We start from the raw sequence: 26,658 nt of genomic DNA, 5'->3' as shown, positions 1-26,658 counted from the left end.
GCTGACCTTTTTTTCTGTTTTTACCATGAACTGCTTTTAAATGGTTTGAAGGCAACGGCAACAATGAAATATTTCCAATAGGGATTCTGAAATGGCTTTGGGGGGCCTGCTCTGGGGTTCAAATTCAGAGTTCTCATTGAAGCAATACAATCTCCAAATCCCCCTAATGGTTTGGCAAATGAAGAAAATAAAAGAACAAAAGTAAAAAGCCAGCAGGCAGGGTCTTGGACAGCCATGTACAGTCAGCACAAGCTGTTTATAAAGCCACATGGTTTTTTTGTCTGCTTATCTTAATGAGCTCACAGTCCTGGTGTACTAATGGGCCTATAAACAAATATGTGCAGTGCCTCTGCTTTAAACTGTCTTTTCTAAAGGTTTGTTTATATGAAACAGGGCAGCACGAAAGCAGGGCCATCATTCCATATTAATCTACAGATTCAAAACAATACCAATCAAACTCCCGGAAGGTTGTAAAACTGACAAGTCTAAAATTCATATAGAAATATAAAGGACAAAGAATAATCAAGGTAATTTTGAAGAGCAAAACCAAATAATTCTTGTAGATATCAAGGTCTATTGTAAAGCAATACTTGTTTAGCAGTAAATTGGTGGTATGAGGATAGATATTCTGACCAACGGAACAAAATAGAACCAAGAATTAGATATGTGAGTATATTATCACTTAATTTATGATATAAGCATCACTCAGTACAGTGGGAAAATTAATATTCTTTTAATATATGTTGCTGAGACAGTCAGACATCTATGTGGAGACTTTGGACCTGCAAGTCAGAGACATTTCCATACTGTCAGGCAAGTCTGATCCTTACCTTCACCATAAACCATAACAAAAAAATGGCCATACTGGGTGGATTGCAGACTCAATCTTAAAACCAGTGAATAAAGCACTTAAGAGGCATACACAGAAGAACATTTTCATGATCTTAAAATAGAGAAAGATTTCCCAAAGACTTATGCAAGATTTTTAAAAAGGAAAACAAGCAAAAAAGATGTTAAATTATAATTAAGAACTTCTGTGTGTTTATCAAAAAATACTCCATTAAGAGTGAAATATAACCCAGATGTGCAATACACATATCTAAAAAGAGCTTATATCTAGAATGCTAATTAGAGGAAACACAGATGACCCTTAAAAATGGGCAAAAATCATGAAGAGATTCTTCATAAGAGAATACTATTGCTGATAGACATAAGAACATATCATACTCATTAGCCATCAGAGAAAACTATATGAAATACCACCACACACCTACCGTAATGGTTGAGATGGGGAAAAAAAGCTCCACATGAGTAAGAAAGTAATTTTATCTGGGACAGACTTGTTCCAGTGGCTTGACTAATTTTCCCCAGAAGGACGCCCTCTCTCATCAGTCTGGTGAGTGGTCACAATGGACAATCAGTCATTCAACCTAGCATAACTCAACATGTACACACCAAACACTGCCTAATCATAATCACTCTGCTAAGAGGTATGTGTATGGGAAGAGGAAGGATTGCTGAAGGATAGCATATCCTACCTGCCCTAAAGAACTGGTAGTCTAGAGAATGAAACTAAATTAATTAATCCCTGAAATATCTAAATAATCTAAATCAGACTATAATTTATATAAAAATAAACTGTTTATAGAAAAAAACAATATAGGAATTCAAAGAAAGATGGAATCAATGAATAGCCATGACTAACTTCCTGAGCTCAGCCTTGAAGCGTGGGTAAGATTTCAACAGTGAAAATCTGGTCAGTGTTGGGGTTACAGCATCTTAATCTCTGGAGAACCTTTTTCCAACATATTCTTGCTCAGAAGTAACTGTGCTTCTTTACTAATAAAGGAAAATGCTGAGTGGTGAATAATGGACCACAGCATTGTTCTACAGGAACCTACCTGCGCATTCCAAAAGAATGTTGTATTCAATTACACCCTGCCTCCACTGGTCCTGTGCAGGGTTGCAGTGGGTAAGCCTTTGCTAGAATTTGCTGGCAGCATGGCAGGGTAGATTCGTCAGTCCTACCTCATTTGTTCTGAGATCCTGTCTGGTTTAGTGTGAACAGCTAATGCAGTGAAGAAAGAGGACCAGGACACACTCATCCAGTATCTCTATCATCCTTGACTTTGTCCTAGGTCTAAGTTCTCAGGAGAACAATGCCACTTAGCATGCAGATCCCATGGAATGTCCTGCTGATGGGGAGATCTCACAGTGGAAGCAGACCTTGGTACCCATCAGGTTTTAATGCTCTTTTTAAAGACAGTTAAAATCATATTCCACATCCATAATAGAGCTAGAACTACAATTCAAGACTGGATTCTTATAAAACAGACTTCATTCCTAAAATGCAACTAAATTTTTCCTAGTGAAAAGAAAGAACAAATTTGAGATCAGCCTGGATTTGTGGCCAAAGAAAAGGCGTTCACCAACTGAAATACCTAGGCACTAGATATACATCTCTAAGAACTTAGGATTCAAGGTAATTACACTTTCCTGTGCATACAAATGTGGAAGAAATGACCTCGAAAGTATATCCAGAGGGGTTGGATATGAGTTAGTTGCAAATTAGGAGAAGTATAAAAATGTGTTTGGGAGAATTATGGTGCAGGAAAATGGGTTTGGAGCAATGCCTGTTCCTTTGTCAGAGGCTTGCAGGGGTTCCATGTCTTGACTTGAGGTAAGGTCAGGAAGGGAGATGACCTGCATGGTAGCAGGCCCATCAGAGATACTGAGCAGTGATTTATTGCAAGAAGCATTGGGTAGTATCAAGCCTCTGGAACCAAGTACTAGTTGGCTTACCTTTCTGGCGATGGCTTTGGAACAATCTTGTGCAAGCAACTAATGCCTAAGAGCTGGGGCCAAGAGGAAGCAGCAGAGAGGACAGTGGGTGATGCTTGTTAGGCTAATTGCAATTAGCCCCTCTGACAGATCAGATCTTTATTTCCACATATCATGTAGGGATATAGGATGTTAATAGGAACTAATACTGAGGAGGATAAAACAGGACATCGATAAGTAGAAAAACTGTATATAGGCTCAGAGAGACAGCATTTATTTTCTTTTTTTTTAAATAACTGAACTGAGATATGAGTAATTAGAAGAAAAATACACCAGTACTTTTCTACTTTGCTATTACCAAAGAGCCTCTTTTAAACTCCCAATTATATGGAATCTCCTCAGAATTACTGATAAATGATAATTTCTCATGTAGTTTACAATGTCCCTTAGTCTCCTGTAGTTGGCAGGAGATAGCTCAGACATCTACTAAGAGAATGTGGAATTGGTGGCAAGATTGCCAGGATTAGATTTTTTATGGACTTTTAATCTCAACACCACGAATATAGAAACATAAATAACACTTCCCATTTTGGAGACAGTGAAGGGTTTGTGCAAGGCATGACCTAGTAACCTAGATGTCTTCACGAGGTCACCAAGTACTTTTAATAATCAAGTAAAAATCCTTCCATCCTCTATCTTAATTATTGTGCAAAGTCCAATGCTCAGCTCTCAACATTTTGGTGAATTCTCATGATTTCCCCCCCTTCTGGTTTCTGTTCTTTCAGAATACTTCCTCTGCAGTTTATCTATCGTTTTAATTTCTTTGCCTCCCTCTGCCCTCTGACATACCGACCATGGAATTTAATATCCTTAAGTGACATTTAACATGCTTTTTCCAAAACACTAATACATACGCCAATTAAATGTAGAGACATTTACTGAGGATTTGAGAGTCACAGAGGAGGTTACAACTTAGTCAATCTAACAAACTAAATTAATTATTTAATAAATAATGTATTAGACATTCTTGTACTTAATAGTCCTGTAGTCATTTCTTCCACCAAGAATTTCACATCAGAAACAAACTTGTTTCCTTCCACATTCTTGAACCTTCTAAAATTCTTCATTTTAAGTAAAAGATGGAACATGAATAACTTACCTTTCTAATTAAAAATATAGGAAAATAACAAAAAAGTAATTCTTACGTAAGTAAAAGGGAAGAGGGGATCCCTGAGTGGCTCAGCAGTTTGGCGCCTATCTTTGGCCCAGGGTGCGATCCTGGAGTCCCAGGATCGAGTCCCACATCGGGCTCCCTGCATGGAGCCTGCTTCTCTCTCTGCCTGTGTCTCTGCCATTCTCTCTCTCTATGTCTATCATAAATAAATAAATAAATCTTTAAAAAAAAAAGTAAAAGGGAAGAGGTTTGAACACACAATCAGAAACTAATTATGTTTTTAAAGGAGAAAGAAATCACCTCTAATTAATACATTAACAAATAAATAAACCATTAACATTGAGAAAGAATAGAAGCATGTGTGTATAAAACAACTGACAGAGGAAATCTTAAAATTGACTACCATTACTAAAGAAAAAGTGAAATAGATAATTTATCAGGAAATTAAAGTTTAAATAGATTAATTTTTAAAAAGATTTCATTTATTTATTTGAGAGAGAGCAGAAGTGTTTCCCTTTATTTGAGGGAAAGGGAGAAGCAGACTCCCCCGAACCAGGAACACAGCACAGGATCATGACCTGAGCCAAAGGCAGACACTCAACCAACTGAGCCACCCAGGTGCCCAAAATAGATTAATTTTAATAAAACAAATATAGAAAATCATCCAGATTCTACACCCCAACACACACACACACACACACACACACACACACACAAAGCTTCAGGCCTCAATGCTTTCATAGGTGAGTTCCACCAAATCTTCAAAGAACAGATAATTCTAACGCTAAATAAATTGTTCTAACCTATGAACACAAATATTTAAATTATTTATGAAGCAAATATAACATTGATATAAATCTGATAACCATAGAAAAGGAGTATTACAGACTAATTATAGGCTAATATCACAAATACTGATTCAAAAATCTGAAATAAAATATTAAAGAATCCAAAACAAGCACTTGCTTCAAGATCCAAAGTAAAAGATTCATTTGCTATAGGATTAGATTAAGTATATGAATTTTATTATTTTTAAAATAAACTTTGTTAATGTATGTATCCATAAATGATTTCGACTATAACATATATCTAAAGATGGCATGATATAGACAGATTTTTTTGCCCAGTTCTCTTGTTTTTCTTTTATATATATATATATTATTTAAATTGAATTTGCAAATATATAGTATAACACCCAGTGCTCGTCTCATCATGTGCCCTCCTTAATGCCTGTTAACATGTCCCCCAATCCACCTCCCCTTCTGCAACCCTTTGTTTCCCAGAGTTAAAGATCTCTCGTGGTTTTTCTTCCTCTCTAATTTTTCCCCACTCAGCTTCCCTCCTTTCTCTTATGGTCTTTTTCACTATTTCTTATTATATTCCACATATGAGTGAAGCTGTATGATAATTGTCTTTCTCTGATTAACTTATTTCACTCAGCATAATACCCTCCAGTTCCATTCATGTCAAAGTAAATGGTAGGTATCCATCCTGATAGCTGAATAATAATCCATTGTGTATAGAGATCACATCTTCTTTATCCATTCATCGGTTGAAGTACATCATGGCTCCTTCCACAGTTTAGCTATTGTGGACATTGCTGCTATAGACATTGGGATGCAGGTGTCCCAGTGTTTCACTGCAACTGTATCTTTGGGGTAAATACCCAGTAGTGCAATTGCTGGGTCAATAGTTATATTTTTAACTCTTTGAGGAACTTCCACACTGTTTTCAAGATTTGCTGTACCAGTTCACATTCCCACCAACAGTGCAAGATGGTTCCCTGTTCTCCACATCCTCTCCAACACTTGTTGTTTCCCGTCAATTTTCCCCATTCTCACTGGTGTGAGGTGGTATCTCATTGTGGTTTTGATTTGTATTTCCCTGATGGCAAGCGATGCGAAGCATTTTCTCATGTGCTTGTTAGCCATGTCTATGTCTTCCTCTGTGAGATTTCTGTTCATGTCTTTTGCCCATTTCATGATTGGACTGTTTGTTTCTTGGGTGTTTGATAAGTTTCTTATAGCTCTTGGATATTAGCCCTTTATCTGATATATCATTTGCAAATATCTTCTCCCATTTTGTAGGTTGCCTTTTAGTTTTGTTAACTGTTTCCTTTGCTATGCAGAAGGTTTTTATCTTGATGAAGTCCCAATAGTTCATTTTTGCTTTTGTTTTCCTTGCCTTCATAGGTGTATCTTGCAAGAAGTTACTAGGGCCAAGTTCAAGAAGGTTGTTGCCTGTGCTCTCCTCTAGGATTTTGACGGATTCTCATCTCCCATTAGATCTTCCAAGCATTTTGAGATTATCTTTCTGTATGATAAAAGAAAATGATCTAGTTTCACTTTTCTACATTTGGCTGTCCAATTTTCCCAACACCACTTATTGATGAGAGTGTCTTTTCTTCCAGGGGATATTCTTTCCTGCTTTATTGAATATTAGTTGACCATAGAGTTGAGGGTCCATTTCTGGATTCTCTATTCTGTTCCATTTATCTATGTGTCTGTTTGTGCCAGTACCATACTGTTTTGATGATCACAGCTTTGTAATATAGCTTGAAGTCAGGCATTGTGATGTCCCTAGCTTTAGTTTTCTTTTTCAACATTCCTCTGGCTATTCAGGATCTTTTCTGATTCCATACAAATCTTAGGATTATTTGTTCCAGCTCTGTGAAGGAAGTTCACGGTATTTTCATAGGATTGCATTGAATGTGTAAATTGCTCTGGGTAGAGTAGACATTTTCACAATATTTATTCTTTCAATCCATGAGCATGGAATCTTTGCCCATCTCTTTGTGTCTTCTTTGATTTTTTTTCATAAGTGTTCTATAGTTTTTAAGAGTACAGATCCTTTACCTCTTTGGTTAGGTTTATTCCAAGGTACCTTATGCTTTTGGGTGCAATTGTAAATGGGATTGACTCCTTAATTTCTCTTTCTTCAGTCTCATTGTCAGTGTATAGAAAAGCCTCTGATTTCTGTGCATTGATTTTGTATCCTGCCACATTGCTGAACTGCTGTAGAGTTCTAGCAATCTTGAGGTGGAGCCTTTTGTGAAGCAGGAGGATTTGACTTCTTCTTTGCCAATTTGAATGCCTTTTATTTCTTTTTGTTTTCTGATTGCTGAGGCTAGGACTTTTAGTACTATGCTGAACAAAAGTGGTGGGAGTGGGCATCCCTGTTGTGTTCCTGACCTTAGGGAAAGCTCTCAGTTTTACCTTCGTGATAATGATGTTCATTGTGGGCTTTTCATAAGTGGTTTTTATGATACTGAGGAATGTTCCCTCTATCCCTACACTTTGAAGAGTTTTAATCAGGAATGGATGCTGTATTTTGTCAAATGCTTTCTCTGCATCTATTCACAGGATCATATGGTTCTTGTCTTTTCATTTATTGACGTGATCTATCACATTGATTGTTTTACGAGTGTTGAACCACCCTTGCATCCCAGGGATAAATCCCACTTGGTTGTGGTGATTAATCCTCTTAATGTACTGTTGGATCCCATTGGCTAGTATCTTGGTGAGAATTTTTACATCTGCCTTCATGAGGGATACTGTTCCGTAATTCTATTTGATTGGGTCTTTGTTGGTTTTGGGGTTAAGGTAATGCTGGCCTCATCAAATGAGTTTGGAAGTATTCCCTCCCTTTCTATCCTTCAAAACAGCTTTAGTAGAATAGGTATTATTTCTTCTTAAGTGTTTCGTATAATTACCTTTGGAAGCCATCTGGCCCTGGACTTGTGAATCTTGGGAGTTTTTGTGATGACTGCTTCGATTTCCTCATTGGTTATTGATCAGTTCAGGTTTCCTATTTCTTCCTCTTTCAGTTTTGGTAATTTGTAGGTTTGGAGGAATGCATCCATTTCTTCTAGATTGCCTAGTTTGTTGGCATATAGTTGCTCATAGCACTTTTTTAAGGTCATTTGTATTTCATTAGTATCGATTGTAATCTCCCCTCTTTCTTTCATGATTTTATTAATTTGAGTCTTTTCTCTTTTCTTCTTAATAAATCTGGCTGAGGGTTTAACTATCTTATTAATTCTTTCAAGGAACCAGATCCTGGTTTTGTTGATCTGTCCTATGGTTCTTCTGGTCTGTATTTCATTGAGTTCTGCTTTAATCTTTATTATTTCTCTTCTGCTTGCTTTAGGCTTTATTTGCTCTTTTTTCTCAAGTTCCTTTGGGTGCAAGGTTAGCTTGTGTATTTGAGATTTTTCCAATTTTTTTGAGGGAGGCTTGTATTGAGATGTATTTCCCTTTTATGACCACCTTTGCTGTATCCCAAAGATTTTGAACAGTTGTGCTTTCATTTTCGTTAGTTTCCATGAATCTTTTTAATTCTTCTTTAATTTCCTGGTTGACTCATTCATCTTTTAGTAGTATGCTCTTAACCCCCAAGTGTTTGAGTTCCTCCCAAATTTTTTCTTGTGATTGAGTTCTAGTTTGAAATCATTGCAGTCTGAAAATATGCAGGGAATAATCCCACTCTTTTAGTATCAGTTGAGACCTGATTTGTGATCCTGTAAGTGGTCTATTTTGGAGAAAGTTCCATGTACACTTGAGATGAATGTGTATTCTGTTGTATTAAGTTGGAATGTTCTATATATATCTGTGAAATCCATTTGGTCCAGTGTGTCTTTCAAAGTCCTTGTTTCTTTGGTGATCTTCTGCTTAGGTGATATGTCCTTTGCTGAGAGTGTTGTGTTGAAGTTTCCTACTCATAATTATATTATCACCAAATGTCTCTCTATTTTGGTTATTAATTGGTTGATATAATTGGCTGCTCCCACATTAGGAGCATAAATATTTATAATTGTTAGATCTTCTTGTTGGATAGACCCTTTAAGTATGATATAGTATCCCTCTTCATTTCTTACTACAGTTTTTGGTTTAAAATCTAATTTATCTGATATGAAGATTATTACTTCAGCTTTCTTTTTGAGGAAAGAAAAGAGTTTTACCATTGCATGGTAAATGGGTCTCTACCCCTTTATTTTAAGTCCATGAGTGTCCTTAAGTCTAAAATTAGTCTTCTGTACACAGTATATAGATGGGTCTTGCTTTTTTATACAGTCTGATACCCTGTGTCTTTTTACTGGATAATTTAGCCCATTCACGTTCAGAGTAACTTTGAAAGATATGGATTTAGTGTCATAGTATTACCTATACAGTCCCTGTTTCTGCATATTGTTTCTTTGGGCTCCCTCCTTCTCTTACAGGGTCCCTCTTAATATTTCTTGCAGAGCTGCTTTGGGGGATACATATTATTTCAGTTTCTGTCTATCCTGGAAGATCTTTATGTCTCTTTGTATTCTGAACTACAGCTTTGTTGGATAAAATATTCTTGGCTGCATGTTTTTCTTGTTTACTACCCTAAATATATCATGCCAGCTCGTTCTGGCCTGCCAGGTTTCTATGGAGAGGTTGTGTCTGATATTCTCTCCATGTAAGCTAGGAATCTCTTGTCTCAAGCTGTTTTAGGATTTTCTTTTTTATCTCCGAAATTTGCAAGCTTCACTCTTACATGTCAGAGTGTTGATTGCTTTTTGTAGATGGGGGGAGGGGGTCCTCTCTATCTCTTGGATCTGTGTGCCTATTTCCTTCCCCAGATTAGGGAACTTCTCAGCTATGATTTGTTCAAACATACCTTCTGGTCCTCTGTATCCACACCCTCTGCATCCCAATAAGACGAACATTATTCTTTCTCAAATTACCTCTTAATTCCCAGAGCCTCTCCTAATGGGCTCTTAGATGTTTTTCTGTCTTTTCCTCAGCTTCCTTCCCCATCAATTTGTCTTCTATGTCACTCTCTCTTCTGCCTCATTAACCCTAGCTGTTAGAGCATCCAGTTTAGACTACATCTCAGTTAAAGTATTTTTTACTTTAGGCCGGATTAGATCTCATTTCTACAGTAAGAGAATCTCTAAGAGTCCTTTATGGTTTTTTCTAGAGCCACCAGTAATTTTATAACTGTACTTCTAAATTGTATCTCTGACATGGTACTTAAATCCATATCCATTAGGTCTGTGGCAGAGAGTATTGCTTCTGGTTCTTTCTTTTGTGGTGAATTCTTCCTTCTAGTCATTTTTGTCCAGTGCAGAATGGCTTGAGAAAGGACCACTTTTTCTCTCCATAGCATTCCAATTATTTTTTGTACATCTCAGGTTGAATTCATAGGTGTTCAGGGTGGTTTGAAAGTCATCTAGCTAAATTTGGGGGACCAGATGAAATAAGGACTCATACTCTTCCTCCATCTTGCCTCCTCCTTCAAGATAGACTTAAATATAACAAATCAAATGTATCCTCTCCTGTTCTCTAAGTTTTTGTCATGGAAGACAGCTTATCACTGTGGTTAACAATATGGCCTCTGGGTTCCTAATCTCAGTCCTACTATTTACTATCTCTGTGGACCTAGAAATTTTACTTGCCCTCCATAAGACTTAATTTTCTCATCTGCTAAAATGGTGCCAATTATAGATAAACCTCCTGGAGTAGTTGTGATAAGCCAATGGATAATGGATATAAAGAACACAGAACAGAGCTTGCCAGGTAATAAGAACTCAATAAACTCTTGTTATTAGTCTGTCAGTCATCACTTAATATATTCCAAAGCTTTAAGATCAGGCTTTGGCTACCGTGCTCCCCTGTCCAATCTTCCTTCCTCCACATTTTTCTTAAAATTTGTCATAAAGTCTATCAAGGTAGTAAATGCCTCCTGCAACTTCAGTTCCATGGTTTCAGAAGAACTTGGCTTAGAAACTTTAAATTTCCAGGCTCCGAGCAGTGTTGCTTGAGGAATTTCTTCTTGTTGCTGTGACTGCCTGTCAGACCCTGCTCTCTCCAAGCTTTGATTCTTATAAGTTCTAATGACTTTTCTTCCACATGATGAAGGAGAAAAAAATCTATGTACGGCATACTTAAACTGATAATTAAATCTTTATTATTAAAGAAGAGAGAAATTGATATCCTCAAAAAGAGTGTATTGAATATTTAAATACAATCTGCCTCTCCCTTCAGCAATGGCTGGAACTTCCCAATTTGTCTCTGCCTAAATATTTTTTTTAAAAAACCAAGCCTTAATGAAACAGAGCATTTTGCATAACAATATTCAATATGATATTCTAGTGTGAATTTAAGTTTATTTCATAATTTATTGTTAGGAATCCAAAGGTCTTTATTTTTAGAACCAAAACAAAGGAAGGGATTTCTTGCCTCTCATTTTTCTACTATTAACCTTGCTTTCTGGTTCTTTCTTCCCTGGCCTTTGAAATTGTCTCCCTTTTTTGCACATTTCTTATCTTTGAAGTTCTCTGGACCTAATGTGCATCAGATCATCCCCCATAATCTCTCTGATGTGTTGTAAAACCTAAAAGGAAAGAATGATCTCTATCCCAAGGACAGGGTGTATACCACTGGCTTAGTATACAAAATACTGGCACCCCAGAGCATCTGTTTGCACATCTGTGGCTCCTGCAGTGCTTCATCTTTTCCACTGTCCTTCCAGGAGCCAGGAGTCCTAGGGAGAAGAACTGCCTTGTTATCTCTATCTTTCTCTTTTCCTCAGTACCTCCCCTACCAAGGCTTTCAACCTGAAGAGCTTGAGTCTTTTCTGTGATGTCCACAGAGCTCACAACCACACACACCTACACACATGCGCATGTACACACACACACACACACACACACACACACACACCCTCTTCCTCCTTTCAATTGCTCTAATACCAAGAATGAGTGATGTCCCCAAATGGGCTCTTATCTTTGACAACAGTATGCACTTCATGGGGAATTTTAACCCGCTTTGTTTTATTTGACTCAGAAAAACACTGAGTGGGTAGACAGGAAAGATTACCCCCATTTAACAGATGAGCAAAGTGATACTTAGGAAAGTTAATGTGAATGGCTTCAGGCTATTAGACTATTGAACTGAAACCAAGACACTAGGTCTTTCTTCTAACTTAAAATATAAATAATATCATTCTGGATCTTAACACTCAAAAGTCTGAGATGTCTTTTAGGCTTCCTGAACTTGCAAAAGAAATGGAGGTGATTCCCACACACACAATTTGCAGAAGCCTGAAGTGGGCACTGGATATTGCCCTCTTCTGGGAAAGGAGAGAATACTGTTTGAGGTGCTAGATGGTCTTCTTCTAGCATGCTGGTGTCCTGACCAGCACAACATACACAGATTTGCCTGGAACTATTATCTCAGGCAAAAATTTCATAGGTCCCCCTCTGATTCTTAGAATTTACCCAGTTTGAACATGGATACTTGACTGATGACCAATATCATATGAATATTTTTAAACCAGTCTATGAGACCTCTTGGCTAAAGCTTCCTTTGGACCAAATACAACTGGAAATAGTCCTAGAACTTATCTTCTTGCTTCTGACCCACTTCTTGATGGAATCTGTATTTGAGAATCCAGTCTTGTCCATGTTCTACCAAACAAATGACTTGTGCCCCAGAGTCACATTCAGAAGCTCTGGCTATGGAGTCTCTGGTGCTGACTCCCTGAGCAGCTGGCTGCCAACTTGTTCCAACAGAACTGACAGAGATGTGGAAACATCCTAATCATCACCTGTGTTCATGCTTACTATAAGTGAATTTAAAAATGTCGGGTATACGTGGATGGAACTGGAGGGTATATGCTGAGTGAAATGAGTCAATAGGAGAAGGAAAATCATTATATGGTTTCATTCATATGGGGAATATAAAAAATATAAAAAATAGTGAAAATTAGAAAATATAGTTTGGGCTAGCAGAAATGAAAGACAACATTAAACTCAAACTCAAAATAAGTTGAAAACAGAACTTGATGCTCTGATTTCAGAGGGAGAGAACACGGAAGCTCTGTATTCAAGACCTTCTTACTCTGTATCTTTTTATTTGACTAGTCCTAATCTACATGCTTTATAGTAAAGCAGTACTCATAATAGCAGTTTTCCTGAATTGTATGTGTCATTCTCATGAATTACTGAACTTGAGGAAGGTTGTGGGGACCTTCTGGATTTGTAGCCAGTTGGTCTAAGTGCAGGTGGCCTAAAGACCCCAAAGTTTGGCTGGCATCTTAAGTGAGGGCAGCCTTGTGGAGGACATAGCCATTAACTTAGTAGTGATTAGTGTAAGATTACATTAGAAAATCAATCAATGTAACTCATCATATTAACAATCTAAAATAGAGAAACCATGTGATCATCTCAGCTGATAAAAAAAAGTTGACAAAAATCTAACATCCATTCATAATGACAACTCTTAAGCTATCACCCTGGTAAAAGGAATCAATGGAAAACCTCTAGTTAAACATCATACTTAAAAGTGAAGATTAAATACTTTCCTAAAACTTTCCTCAGTAATAAAAAGACATATCCTTATTTACAACATATTTTAGAACCTCTAAGACTTAAAGAAGAAAGAAAATTAAATAAAAGACATCCAGATTGAAGAGAAATAAGTAAAACTATCTTTCTTCACAGATAATACACTTAGGTTAAAAAAGAAAGTATAGGCAGCCCAGGTGGCTCAGCGGTTTAGGGCTGCCTTCAGCCCACGGCCTGATCCTGGAGACCCAGGATCGAGTCCCACGTGGGGCTCCCTGCATGGAGCCTGCTTCTCTCGCTGCCTGTCTCTCTCTCTCTCTCTCTCTCTCTGTGTGTGTGTGTCTGTCACGAATAAATAAATAAAATCTTTTTTAAAAAAATAAGAATAAAAATCAATTATACCGAGACCCAGCTGAGTTGGCCATGCCCGAGAACGTGGCTCCACTGGAGGGGAGCCCCACTGCAGCCACTGGCGGCCACAGCAAAACCACCTACCAGGACCATGACAAGCCGGCCCAGATCCGCTTCAGCAACATTCCGCAGCCAAAGCTGTTGCTATTAGAACAAGCCTTGGACCAAAAGGAATGGATAAAATGATTCAAGATGGAAAAGGCGATGTGACCATTCATTACAAATGATGGTGCCACCATTCTTAAACAAATGCAAGTGTCACATCCAGCAGCCAGAATGCTGGTGGAGCTGTCTAAGGCACAAGATATAGAAGCAGGAGATGACACCACATCAGTGGTCATCATTGCTGGCTCTTAGATTCCTGTACCAAGCTTCTTCAGAAAGGGATTCATCCAACCATCATTTCTGAGTCATTCCAGAAGGCTTTAGAAAAGGGTATAGAAATCTTTTTTTTAATTTTTTTATTTTTTAAGATTTATTTATTTTAGGGAGAGTGTGCATGCACACACATGTGAGCAGGGAGGGGGCAGAGGGAGAGAGAATCTTCAAGTAGACTCTCCATCGGGTGCGGATCCTGACTCAGGGCTCGATCCCACAACCCTGAGATCATGATCTGAGCTCAAACCAAGAGCTCAACACTCAACCGACTGAGCCACCCAGAGGCCCCTCTATACTAGGAAATTTTAAATAAGCTACGAACATGGCGCCTGGCTGGCTCAGTTGGTGGAGTATACAATATTTTTAAGATTTTCTTTATTTTAATTATTTATTCATGAGAGACACAGAGAAAGGCAGAGACACAGGCAGAGGGAGAAGCAGGATCCTTGCAGGGAGCCCGATGCGGGACTAGATCCCAGGACCCCAAGATCATGCCCTGAGCCGAAGGCAGATGCTCAACCACTGAGCCACCCAGGCATCCTGGAATATACAACTCTTGATCTCAGGGTCATGAGTTCAAGCCCCACCTTGGGCGTAGAGATTACTTAAAATAATAACAGCAGATTGAAAACAAAAGCCTTTACAATATATATACATATTTCAAGTATAGGATTGGAAAAAAAGACTCTGATAATAAACAGATTCCAGGTGAATACAGGCATCTTAAATCTATGAATATTTAATTCCAAGTATTAACGCCCTGAGCTACTCTTCTACATAAAGGAGAAACTCGAAATCCCGTTCTTTTGGAAGACATGGAAAGTAAGCAACACCGTAGGAGCAGCTACTGATATTCTGCTCTTTTTCTGGGTGATATAACACTTCCATGGATTAATTTCAGAAGAAAATATTAGATTCCACTAAATCCAAGTATGAGGCAGCTAAAATTTCGCACTGTGGGTACTAAATATTTGATGCGTAGGAGTATGAATAAGTAAGTTAAAAATATTAGGGACAAGGCAAAACTAAAGTATGGGAGGAAAATGACATAAATACCTAGTGGTCAGTTCAGATACTTTGCTCCCGGCTGTTCTAGGCTTGCCCCTCCACTCCAGTCACACTTGCCTCTTCTGTGTCCATGGTCTTCCCAACCAGGCTCCCACAGAGCAAACAGCTCCACATCTCCAACACCATGATCACAGAAAGCATTTATTTTAGGAACGAAAACAACTTCTCTCCTCTTTACTAAGGATCACACGGGTGGTGTTTCTCTATTTGCTTCTTCCTATCGGTTAACTTGTTGTGTAAGGCAATTCGTGGACGAGAGCAGGCCACGGGTGGTGCCAGCACCCATCCGGCCATGCAGTCGCTGGTTCCTAACGAAGCCGCCCACTTAACCTTTTTCTCATTTGATCGCATCCAAAGAATAAGTTAGAAGGATCAAGGTTACAAGGAGCCCCTGATCAAGGGACTGCTTTTACAGATCTCTCTGACCAGCCCAGGAGGGCTCTGCTGCTGCAGTCCTGGTGCCCGGTGACATGCTGCTGGACCAGGAACCCTTTCCCACCTGTGAGAGGTCTCTAGGGAACATGGGCTCAAAGGATTAGTTCAGGGTAGTGTAGATGCCCTAGCAGAGTGTGGCCAGACAGAGGGAAGTGCGGAGTATAAGAAAGAGCCAATAAATGAAATCCCGTAAGAAAATTCAGTTCACCAGAATATCATTCACATCAATCCCTTCCTATTCTACTTTCTGACGGGTTCCTGTCACTACTTAGAAATTACAGTATTTTCATTCTCTTGCCTTCCCGTTCCATAGTGTCCCTAATAGTCTGTAGTTTTCTGGAGTTCTGGACCAGGAACACCAGGCTTTCCCTGAAATCACTAGTCCCGTGATCTTGGCCAGCATTTTCGAGTTCATCAAACAAAACCAGAGTCTGCTTAAGTTGGGCCTGCATAATTTTTTGTTCCTCTAATTCTGCGAGAAGGGCCTGCTTAGCGCCTAATTCGGTCTTATACTTCTCCTGTAACTGTTCAATTTCCTCCTGGAGGAGCCGGAACTCTTCCTCACTACAAGGATGCAGCTCCTGGGGTTTGTCTTCTGGAAGCAAAATGTTTGGGGGAATGCACAGAATCAACTGTAAAAACAGCTGCTCCATTTTGCCAAAAAGGTTATCAAAACGTCCCTTCATGAAGCCGAGGAACTTCTCTGTGCATTTACGAACCTGGACAGGGTTGATCTCACAGCCTGGGAGGTCACCTAGCTTTTTCAGAATGACCTGTTCGACGGCCTGCATCACTTCAAATAGGTAGTCTTGAAATGCAATGTAGATTCTCAGCATGCAAGTTTGCACTGTGAAGCGGAAGAACTGGGCCTCATAGGTCATCAGGTCCACGGACATCTTGGCTTATTTTGTTTGGTTAATTCTGACTATGAAAAATCCGAGCGGGCGCGAGGGCGACGACACCAACCGCGCACGGGCTTCCTGCCACCGCCTTTAAACCAGCGCCTGCAGCTGCGGAGAGGCGGGGCCGCTGGCTTCCCGGATGCCGACCAGGGTATAGAAATCTTGACTGACATGTCTCGACCTGTGGAACTGAGTGACAGAGAAACTTTATTAAATAGTGCTACCACTTCCTTGAACTCAAAGGTTGTGTCTCAGTATTCAGTCTGCTTTCTCCAATGAGTGTAAATGCAGTGATGAAAGTGATTGACCCAGCCACCGCCACTAGTGTAGATCTTAGAGACATTAAAATAGTTAAGAAACTTGGTGGGACAATTGATGACTGTGAGCTGGTGGAAGGGCTGGTACTTACTCAGAAGGTGGCAAATTCTGGCATAACCAGAGTTGAAAAGGCTAAGATTGGGCTTATTCAGTTTTGCTTATCTGCTCCCAAAACGGATATGGATAATCAAATTGTAGTTTCTGACTACGTCCAGATGGATCAAGTGCTTCGGGAGGAGAGAGCTTATATTCTCAATTTAGTGAAGCAAATTAAAAAACAGGTTGTAATGTCCTCCTCATACAGAAATCTATCCTGAGAGATGCTCTTAGTGATCTTGCATTACATTTCCTGAACAAGATGAAGATTATGGTGGTTAAGGATATTGAAAGATAAGACACTGAATTCATTTTTATGACAATTGGAACCAAGCCAGTTGCTCTCATATTGACCAATTCACTGCTGACATGCTGGGATCAGCTGAGTTAGCTGAGGAGGTCAATTTAAATGATTCTGGCAAACTGCTTAAGATTACAGGCTGTACAAGCCCAGGGAAAAACAGAATTGTTGTTGGTGGATCTAACAAATTGGTGATTAAAGAAGCTGAGCACTCTATTCATGATGCCCTATGTGTTATTCGCTGTTTAGTGAAAAAGAGAGCTCTTATTGCAGGAGGTGGTACTCCAGGGATAGAATTGGCCCTGCGGTTAACTGAATATTCACGAACATTGAGTGGGATGGAATCCTACTGCGTTCGTGCTTTTGGAGATTCTATGGAAGTCATTCCATCTACACTAGCTGAAAATGCTGGTCTGAATCCCATTTCTACAGTAACAGAACTAAGAAACTGACATGCCCAAGGAGAAAAAATGCCTGGCATTAATGTCCGAAAGGGTGGTATTTCCAACATTTTGGAGGAACTGGTTGTCCAGCCTTTGTTGGTTTCAGTCAGTGCACTGACTCTAGCAACTGAAACCGTCTGGAGCATTCTGAAAATTGATGATGTGGTAAACACTCAGTAATCGGATTAACACTGGTCAACTGGTGCTGCTGTGGCCACTAACAATGAGTCTGGAGTAGAAGATCACCTTGGTGTTCTTGCTCTTTGGAAGATTTGTTTCCTTTACGAATCCCTAGGCCTGGTCTTCCAGTTGGCACTTGCTTGAAAAATTGTATTGATACAACTTGATTAAAATATTAAATGTTTGATTTCAAAAGAAAATCAATTATACCTATTGTTCATATTTTGGCTTCTAATATCATTCTCCAGTAAAAGGAACCAGGACTCCCTGGAGAAATGGTTAATTCTAAGACTGGACAAGAAATAGACCAGAGATTCCTGGAGCACCTTATAAATACCAGAAAGTAAGAAAGTGCTAACAAGAGCAACAAATCCACATTGATGAAGGCATGTCAAAGAGATGTGTGTACCCAATGGCTAAAACTAAAAGTTGAGCAATAAAATAAATAAAATAGTATGGATTATAACCCAGTTAAGCATAAAATAAATATTCATGAGTGTACATTGATATAAATAAATGATTGAATAAACAAATACACTGGGAAGATGAGACAACTCGTCATGCAAAAGAATCCAAAAACTTATGTAGATACTCTTCCTTCAAGTAGGGATAGCATAACTCTCTAGTCCTTAAGGGTGGGCTGCACACTGTGATTTCCTTCTAAAAAGTCCAATATGGGGAAGGGGGGGGGAAGAGTAACTTTGCAGTGGAGAAACTTGATAAAGTTTGCCCTAGCCAGGTGATGAAGGGAACAATAATAATGATAGCTCATGTTGATAGGCTCAACCCTTGGTATGACGTGATGAGAATGGCACTTTACTCTGTGATTGTCTATCTTCCAAAAACTCAGTAAACTCAGTCTCATCATGAGAAAAACATCAGGGAAAATCCAACTGAATTCCAAGAACATTCTACAAAATATTTGACCAATATTCTTCAAAACTGTTGAATTCATCTGAAACAAGGAAAGTCTGGGAAACTGTTAGAACCAGGAAAAGATAAAAAAGACATGACAAAATGCGATGTGGTTTTCTGGATGGAACCCTTGAACAGGAAAAGGACATTGGGGAAAAACAAACAAACAAAACTAAGGAAATTTGAATAAACTATGGACTACAGTATATAATAATGCCTCAGTATAGATCCATTAATTGTGACAAATGTACCATACTAACACAAGTTATTTGCAGTGATGGAAATTGGGTGCAGATATATGTGAATTCTCTGTGCTCTCTTCTCAACTTTCTTGTAAATCTAAAGCTGTTCTAAAAAATAAAATCTACTTAGAAATATATATTCATGACAAAAAATGAATTGCATTTTGTAATAATAACAAAGAATATTTTAGGGTTTTAAAATACTATTTGGAATAAGATAAAAAATATGAAATATTTAGCACTAAATCAGGCAAGAGATGTGTGACACTGAAAAGTACAAAACATTGTCAAGAGAAAAAGACCTGCATAAAGGAGGAACTATGCCTGGCTAGAGGTCATGAGTCAACATCTCACCAATTTTCCCCAAATTGATCTATATATTCAATGCCCTTACAAAGTCCAAGCAATATTGCCTTAAAATTAACAAAATAATTTAAAAATGCATAAGGATATGCAATGGCCAAATCTGAAGGCTTAGCACTACCTGATTCAAGACAGAGTGTGAGCAAAGCAGTCATTTTCTTGTTCTCTGAAAATAACACCTACGGTTGAAGGAGGTGGTTCATGTCCTTTCACTGTTTTAAATAGTTGCCAAGAGTGAATAGCTCAGGGTGAATGCACTGTTAGCAGGGAGCACAGCTGCAGAATCTTTGATGTGTTTATGCTTCAGGCTTGTTCCTTCCTAAGCAATAATAATTCTTTTATAGATCTTATTTATTTGAGAGAGAAAGAGTTAGTGCAAATGAGCAGGGGGAGTAGCAGAGGCAGAGGGAGACAGAGAATCTCAAGCAGACTCCACACTGAGTGGCTGAGCGCCCCAGCTGAGGCTCAATCTCACAACCCCAAGATCATGACCTGAGCCAAAATCAAGAGTTCGACATTTAACTGACTGAGGGAGATGTAACAAGATGGAAAAACATTCCATGCTCATAGATTGGAAGAATAAACCTGTGAAAATGTCTATGCTTCCCAGGGCAATTTACACATTCAATGCAATCTGTATCAAAAGACCTTGGACTTTCTTCACAGAATTGGAACAAATCATTTTAAGATTTGTATGGTATCATAAAAGACCCTGAATAGCCAGAGGAACATTGGAAAAGAAAACCAATGCTGGGGTCAACATAATGCTGGATTTCAAGCTGTATTACAAAGCTGTGATCATCAAGACAGTATGGTACTGCCCCAAAACAGATCAATGGGACAGAATAGAGAACCCAGAAATGGGCCCTCAACTCTATGATCAACTAATATTCAACAAAGCAGGAAAGACTATCCACTGGAAAAAGGACAGTCTCTTCAATAAATGTTGCTGAGAAAATTGGACAGCCACGTGCAGAAGAATGAAACTAGACCACTCTCTTACACCAGACACAAAGATAAACTCAAAATGGATGAAAGACTTAAGAACAAACATTATATGGTCTCATTCATTTGGGGAATATAAAAAATAGTGAAAGGGAATAAAGGGGAAAGGAGAAAAAAATAAGTGGGAAATATCAGAAAAGGAGACAGAACATGAAAGACTCCTAACTCTGGGAAACGAACTAGGGGTGGTGGAAGGGGAGGTGGGCGAGGGGTGGGGGTGAGTAGGTGATGGGCACTGAGGTGGGCACTTGACAGGATGAGCACTGGGTGTTATTCTATATGTTGACAAATTGAACACCAATAAAAATTAAATTTATTTTAAAGATGGATGAAAGATTTAAATGTGAGACAAGAATGCATCAAAATCCTAGAGGAGAACACAGGCAACAACCTTTATGAACTTGGCCATAGCAACTTCTTGTAAGATACATCTATGAAGGCAAGGGAAACAAAAGCAAAACTGAACTATTGGGACTTCATCGAAATAAAAAGCTTCTGCACAGCTAAAGAAACAGCCAACAAAACTAAAAGACAACCTACAGAATGGGATAAGATATTTGCAAATGACATATCAGATAAAGGGCTAGTATCCAAGATGTATAAAGAACTTATCAAACTCAACACACAAGAAACAAACAATCCAATCATGAAATGGGCAAAAGACATGAACAGAAATTTCACAGAGGAAGACATAGACATGGCCAAGAAACACTTGAGAAAATGCTCTGCATCACTTGCCATCAGGGAAATACAAATCAAAACCACAGTGAGATACCATCTCTCACCAGTGAGAGTGGTGAAAATTAACAAGACGGGAAATATGAAATGTTGGAGAGGATGTGGAGAAAGGGGAACCCTTTTGCACTGTTGGTGGGAATGTGAACTGGTACAGCCACTCTGGAATATAGTGTGGAGGTTCTTCAAGAAGTTAAAAATAGAGCTACCCTACAACCCAGCAATTGCATTACTGGGTATTTACCCCATAGACACTGATGTAGTGAAATGCTGGGACACCTGCACCCCAGTGTTCATAGCAGCAATGTCCACAATAGCCAAATTGTGGAAGGAGCCACGATGTCCTTCACCAGGAATGGATAAAGATGTGGTCTACATATAAAATGGAATATTACTCAACCATCAGAAAAGAATACCCACCATTTGCTTCAATGTTGATGGAACTGGGATTATTATGCTGAGTGAAATAAGTCAATTGGAGAAGGATAATAATCATATAAGTTCACTCATACGTGTAATATAAGATATAGAGAAAGGGACCAAAAGGGAAAGGAGCATAACTGAGTGGGAAAAATTAGAGAGGAAGACAAACCATGAGAGACTCCTAACTCTGGGAAACAAACAAAGGGCTGAGGAAAGGAAGGTGAGTAGGGGGATGGGGTAACTGGGTGATGTTCATTGAGGAGGGCACTTGATGGGATGGATGAGCACTGGGTGTTATACTATATGTTGGCAAATTGAATTTAAAAAAAGAAATGTAATCAAAATAATAAATAATAATAAAGACTGCTGATAAGCTCAGTATTAGAGCTGACCCTTGAACTACATGAATCTGAACTGCAAAGGTCTACTTACACACAGATTTTTCTTTTTCATATAGTATTATTTTCTCTCCCTCATGATTTTCTTAACTTCTTCTCTCTAGCTTACCCTACTGTAAGAATATAATATATGATACATGTAGCATACAAAATCAGTGTTAATTGACTGTTTACCAGAAGCCTTAAGCAATAACATAAACAATAAACTGTCAGTTAACATTTTGGGGAGTCAAAAGTTACAACATATTTTGAAATACACAGGGAGTATCCCTTAACCCCCCACACTGTTCAAGGTTCAAATGTATACTCCAAAAGTGATTTGGTGTGGCTAGCCAATATATACAGAGTCATCTCATAATACCATCAAAAGCAACGAAAAATGGCACAACAGTGTGGTTATCAATACACTTATAAACAGATATGAATTCTTCATTCATCTTGTTAGCTACAGACATATTTAAAACTTGCTCTGTATTAAAAAATGTGTAATATGCCAAGTCAGTGACCCATCTGTCCTCTTCATTTTGATAGACCACACTCGGTGATGGAGCCATTTCTAAAAAATTCCAAAAATATCCAATGACACATGAAACAAAATTATATAATAGTCTTAAATAATTTTACTTAGTTGACTTATCTTAGATATCAGCAGAACTAAAATCTGCCCAAAACTAATTAGAAAAAAGAAAATCCATTCCCACAAAAGAAAAGTTCCCTCATGGTGGGGAAGCCAGCCATAACCCAGTAAAAAATCCATTATAGAGAACCAGGGAAAAATGGAAAAGAAAACTAAGATTTAGAGTAGTACATTTCCACTAGATCTGTGAATAAAGATACAATTTCTAATCCATAAAACATTTACTGTTTTAATACAAAAGATTAGGCATGTTCCACTTGAAAATATATTCTATCCAAAATGTATACACATTTTATACATTTTCTTACTTTTATTTTTTTAAAAAAACCTACTTACATTCTTCACTTTTATCAGTGGACTTGTAACATTCATATGTTTTTGCCTTTTAATAGTTGGTGACCAAAGACTATCAGAGGAATTAATTCCATTGCCACCAACAGGCTTCAAAGATGCTTTGTCCACATATTTTTGAATGGATCACTTTAGGAGTTTCAGTGTCTAAACGTTTATCCACAGGCAAAACTGTTTCTGAATTAGATGCCAAATGCTTATCTTGATGAAGAGACTCAGCATCCACTTCAAAAGGCCCAGTAAGTCAAAATGACCTTTATTGGCATTTGTGTCATGAACATAAACAGGGTTAAGTTTTGCATTAGCAGCCTGGATAGTCTTCACAGGAATTTCTTCTCTTCAGATTTCCTTTAAAAATGAGTAACAGAGGAGCCATAAGTTTTGCCTTTCATAACTTATTCCAAAACTTTATGGGAAATAATTATGTAGTAGATATAAATGATTATATGAACCATCAGACTATAAAGTACTCACTGTACTCTTTTAAACTATATATGAACCAATTTTAAGCAATATACCAAAACCAAAATTTATACTGTGCTCATTACAGACATTTATCAACAGATTCAGATACCAAAAGGGGTCCAACATGAGGTAAATGATTTGTACTCTGAAAACTATAGAACACTTATGAAAGAAATTGAAGAGGACACAATGAAACGGAATGGCATTCCATGCTCCTGGGCTGGAAGAACAAACATTGTTAAAATGTCTACATTACTCAATGCAATCCCTATCAAAATATCCCCAGCATTTTTCACAGAGCTAGAACAATCAATCCTAAAATTTATATGGAATCACAAAAGACCCAAATAGCCAAAGCACTCCTGAAAAAGAAAAGCAAATCTGGAAGCATCACAGTAGCAAACTTCAAGCTCTATTACAAAGCTGGAGTCATCAAGTATAATACTGGCACAAAAACAGACACATAGATCAATACTTAACAGAAAACCCAGAAATTGACCCACAACCATCTGCTCGACTCATCTTTGACAAAGCAGGAAAGAAGATCCAATGGAAAAAAGATGGTCTCTTCAACAAATGATACTGGGAAAAATGGGGCAGCCACATGCAAAAGAATGGAACCAGACCACTTTTTTTACACCATTCCTAAAAATACATTCAAGATGGATGAAACACCTAAATGTGAGACAGGAATCCATCAAAATCCTAGAAGAGAACACAGGCAGCAACATATCTGACCCCAGCTGTAGCAACTACTCACTAGACACATCATCAGAAGCAAGAGAACAGCAAAAATGAACTATTGGACTTCATCCAGGTAAGCAGCTTCTGCACAGGGAAGGAAACAACAGAACTCAAAGCAACCTACAGAATAGGCTTCGGTTGTCCACAAATGAAGGCAGCCTCTTGATCATCAACCAATTACTGAGTACCAACTATGTGCCAGGCACTCAGGATACAATAAATGAAACAAAGAGAAACACTTTCCCTCCTGGAGCTATTGTTCTAGAGGCAGCCAGCAAGGGGTGAAGTAGGGCAAAGGTGAAGTCCTGATGACACATGAAGCCCTGGACTGGGACTACTCACATCCTGGTTACTTGAAGCAGTTAACTTGGATTTCTGCTTTTAAAGTACAAGACTTCTAATATTACTACTGTTTAACACTTGCACATGTGAAATAGAAACTTGCACTCTCTCAATAACACTCCAGAAATTGATAACATATGAAAGATTACCTTGTTCTCATTATTTATCCAGGATTGTAAACAAACATCAATAGGTGAGTCTGCTTGAGAAAACAAAAATCATTGAGACCAAACTATTTTATCAACTAAATACCCAAGAATCCCTAAAAATAGCAAATAAATGAACTAACCATATTTTTCCATTAAGTAGAATACAGCATTTCTAAATAATGGTATAGGAACTTATCACTGGTCAGTTAAAAAAAAAAAACTGTCAGGGTCGGGAAGTATGAGAAATTACACACATGCCCAAAAACCCTTGACTATTAATCTAATCAAGGCTTTAAAACCTACTTTATTTATTTTTTAAAGATTTTATTTTTTTAAAATTTATTCATGAGAGACACAGAGAGAGAAGTAGAGACACAGGCAGAGGGAGAGGCAGGCTCCATGCAGGAAGCCTGATGCAGGACTCGATCCCGTATATGTCTCTGATGTCTAAAGATGTTGAACATCATTTCGTGTTTATTGGTCATTTTACAACTTCTTTAGACAAATGTTTATTGAAATTCTTTGCCCATTTTACAGTAATGATTTTTTGTTTTATTGAATTGTAACACATGTATTCTGGATGCCAGTCCCTTATCATAAATGTGGTTTGCAAATATTCTCTTCCATCTTTGTGTTGCCTCTTCACTGTCTTTATAAGTCTTTCAAGGCACAAATGCTTTCAATTTCAAGAAGTCCAATTTACCATTTTTTTCCTTTATTGCTTCTAAGTGTGGGGAGTTAATACCATTCTCACTATTTTCATACATATATGACACTTTTCATCAAGAGAAATACAAACATCCATTAAGATTTTTTAACATAAACATACAAAAGTACTTTTACTCTTCAATTCTATAACATGGGCTTAAGTATTGAACCACATAGTTTGGAATGACATGCTATCTTCACTACAGAAAAATACAATATATAGTTTAAAATACCTAGCTTTAATTTCTCTGACAAAGAGAACATAGAGTATTTAGAAGCAATCAGAAAGCACAAGTGTAAGTTATTTATTTTTTACAATTTCCCCTCATTTTTGTAGCACGCTGAACCGCATCGTCGTCGTGTCCCAGGACATGGGCATCGGCAGGAACGGGGACCTGCCCTGGGCCCCGCTCAGGAATGAATTCAAGTATTTCCAAAGAATGACCACGAACTCCTCTGTGGAAGGTAAACAGAATTTGGCGATTATGGGTTGGAAGACATGGTTCTCTATTCCTGAGAAGAATCGACTTTTAAAGGACAGAATTAATATAGTTCTCAGCAGAGACCTCAAGGAACCTCCACAAGGAGCTCATTTTCTTGCCAAAATCTGGATGATGCTTTAAAACTTACTGAGCAACCAGAATTAGCAAATAAAGTGGACATGGATTGGATAGTGGGAGGCAGTTCTGTTTATAAGGAAGCCATGAACAAACCAGGCCATCTTAGACTATTTGTGACAAGGATTATGCATGAATTTGAAAGTGACACATTTTTCCCAGAAATTGATTTGGAGAAATATAAACTTCCGCCAGAATACCCAGGTGTTCTTTCTGATGTCCAGGAGGAGAAAGGCATTAAGTACAAATTTGAAGTATATGAGAAGAAAGATTAATGTGAAGATAGTTTTTGATTTATTTCAAGTTAGTCCCCCCCCCGCCCGCCAAACAATTCTATCTGTATTTTAATATTAGAAAAAAAAAACTTTTGTTGAATCTAAGTCAATGGATAATTCTAAGCAGTGTGAATTTATTAATCTTAACTAGACCATATCAGACATCATTTGTGAAACATTTCTTGCTATAACTGTGTGTTGCCCATCAAGGACCAGCACCTGCCAAGGGTAACATATCTACCAAGAGCCAAAGAGAGACAATCCCTGATAGCATGAGTTGAAACCAGGACTTAAAAAGATAGGACTAGACAGATTTGTTCAAAACTCAGAAATGGGTTAAAAACAGAAAAGCTAGGGCTCAAATATTAAAAGAAAATTAGATCAAAATAGGAACTTTGATTTCTCTATATCACACTTCTGAAAAAGTTCTGATTTCCTGAGTAGGAAATCAGTAAGTTGAGAACTCTAATAATTCCATAGGGA

At 38.1% G+C, this 26,658-nt stretch overlaps 1 protein-coding gene, 1 long non-coding RNA gene and 2 pseudogenes across 2 annotated transcripts in view; 2 read left to right on the top strand and 2 right to left on the bottom strand.

Annotated features, from left to right (window-relative positions):
- LOC112647211 (uncharacterized) overlaps positions 1-2,409 on the bottom strand; it is an 8,062-nt gene extending 5,653 nt beyond the window's left edge. The window contains exons 1-2 of the long non-coding RNA XR_004816223.2: positions 1,706-2,409; positions 1,275-1,393 (exon numbers count right to left, since the gene is read on the bottom strand). This is a non-coding gene — a long non-coding RNA (uncharacterized LOC112647211). The remainder of the gene's footprint in view (positions 1-1,274; positions 1,394-1,705) is intronic.
- LOC125752122 (dihydrofolate reductase-like) lies at positions 2,074-26,658 on the top strand (annotated as a pseudogene).
- LOC112647210 (protein MIS12 homolog) lies at positions 10,872-16,618 on the bottom strand. The gene has a single exon (XM_035716952.2). The coding sequence runs from the start codon at positions 16,460-16,462 to the stop codon at positions 15,842-15,844; it is 621 nt and encodes a 206-aa protein (XP_035572845.1). The 5' UTR covers positions 16,463-16,618; the 3' UTR covers positions 10,872-15,841.
- On the top strand, positions 13,683-18,006 carry LOC112647207 (T-complex protein 1 subunit delta-like; annotated as a pseudogene).

This window comes from Canis lupus, chromosome 5 (assembly GCF_003254725.2).
Source record: "Canis lupus dingo isolate Sandy chromosome 5, ASM325472v2, whole genome shotgun sequence".
NCBI lineage: Eukaryota > Metazoa > Chordata > Mammalia > Carnivora > Canidae > Canis > Canis lupus.
The sequence above is the reverse complement of the archived record's forward strand: the minus strand, read 5'-3'. Positions and strand labels throughout refer to the sequence as shown.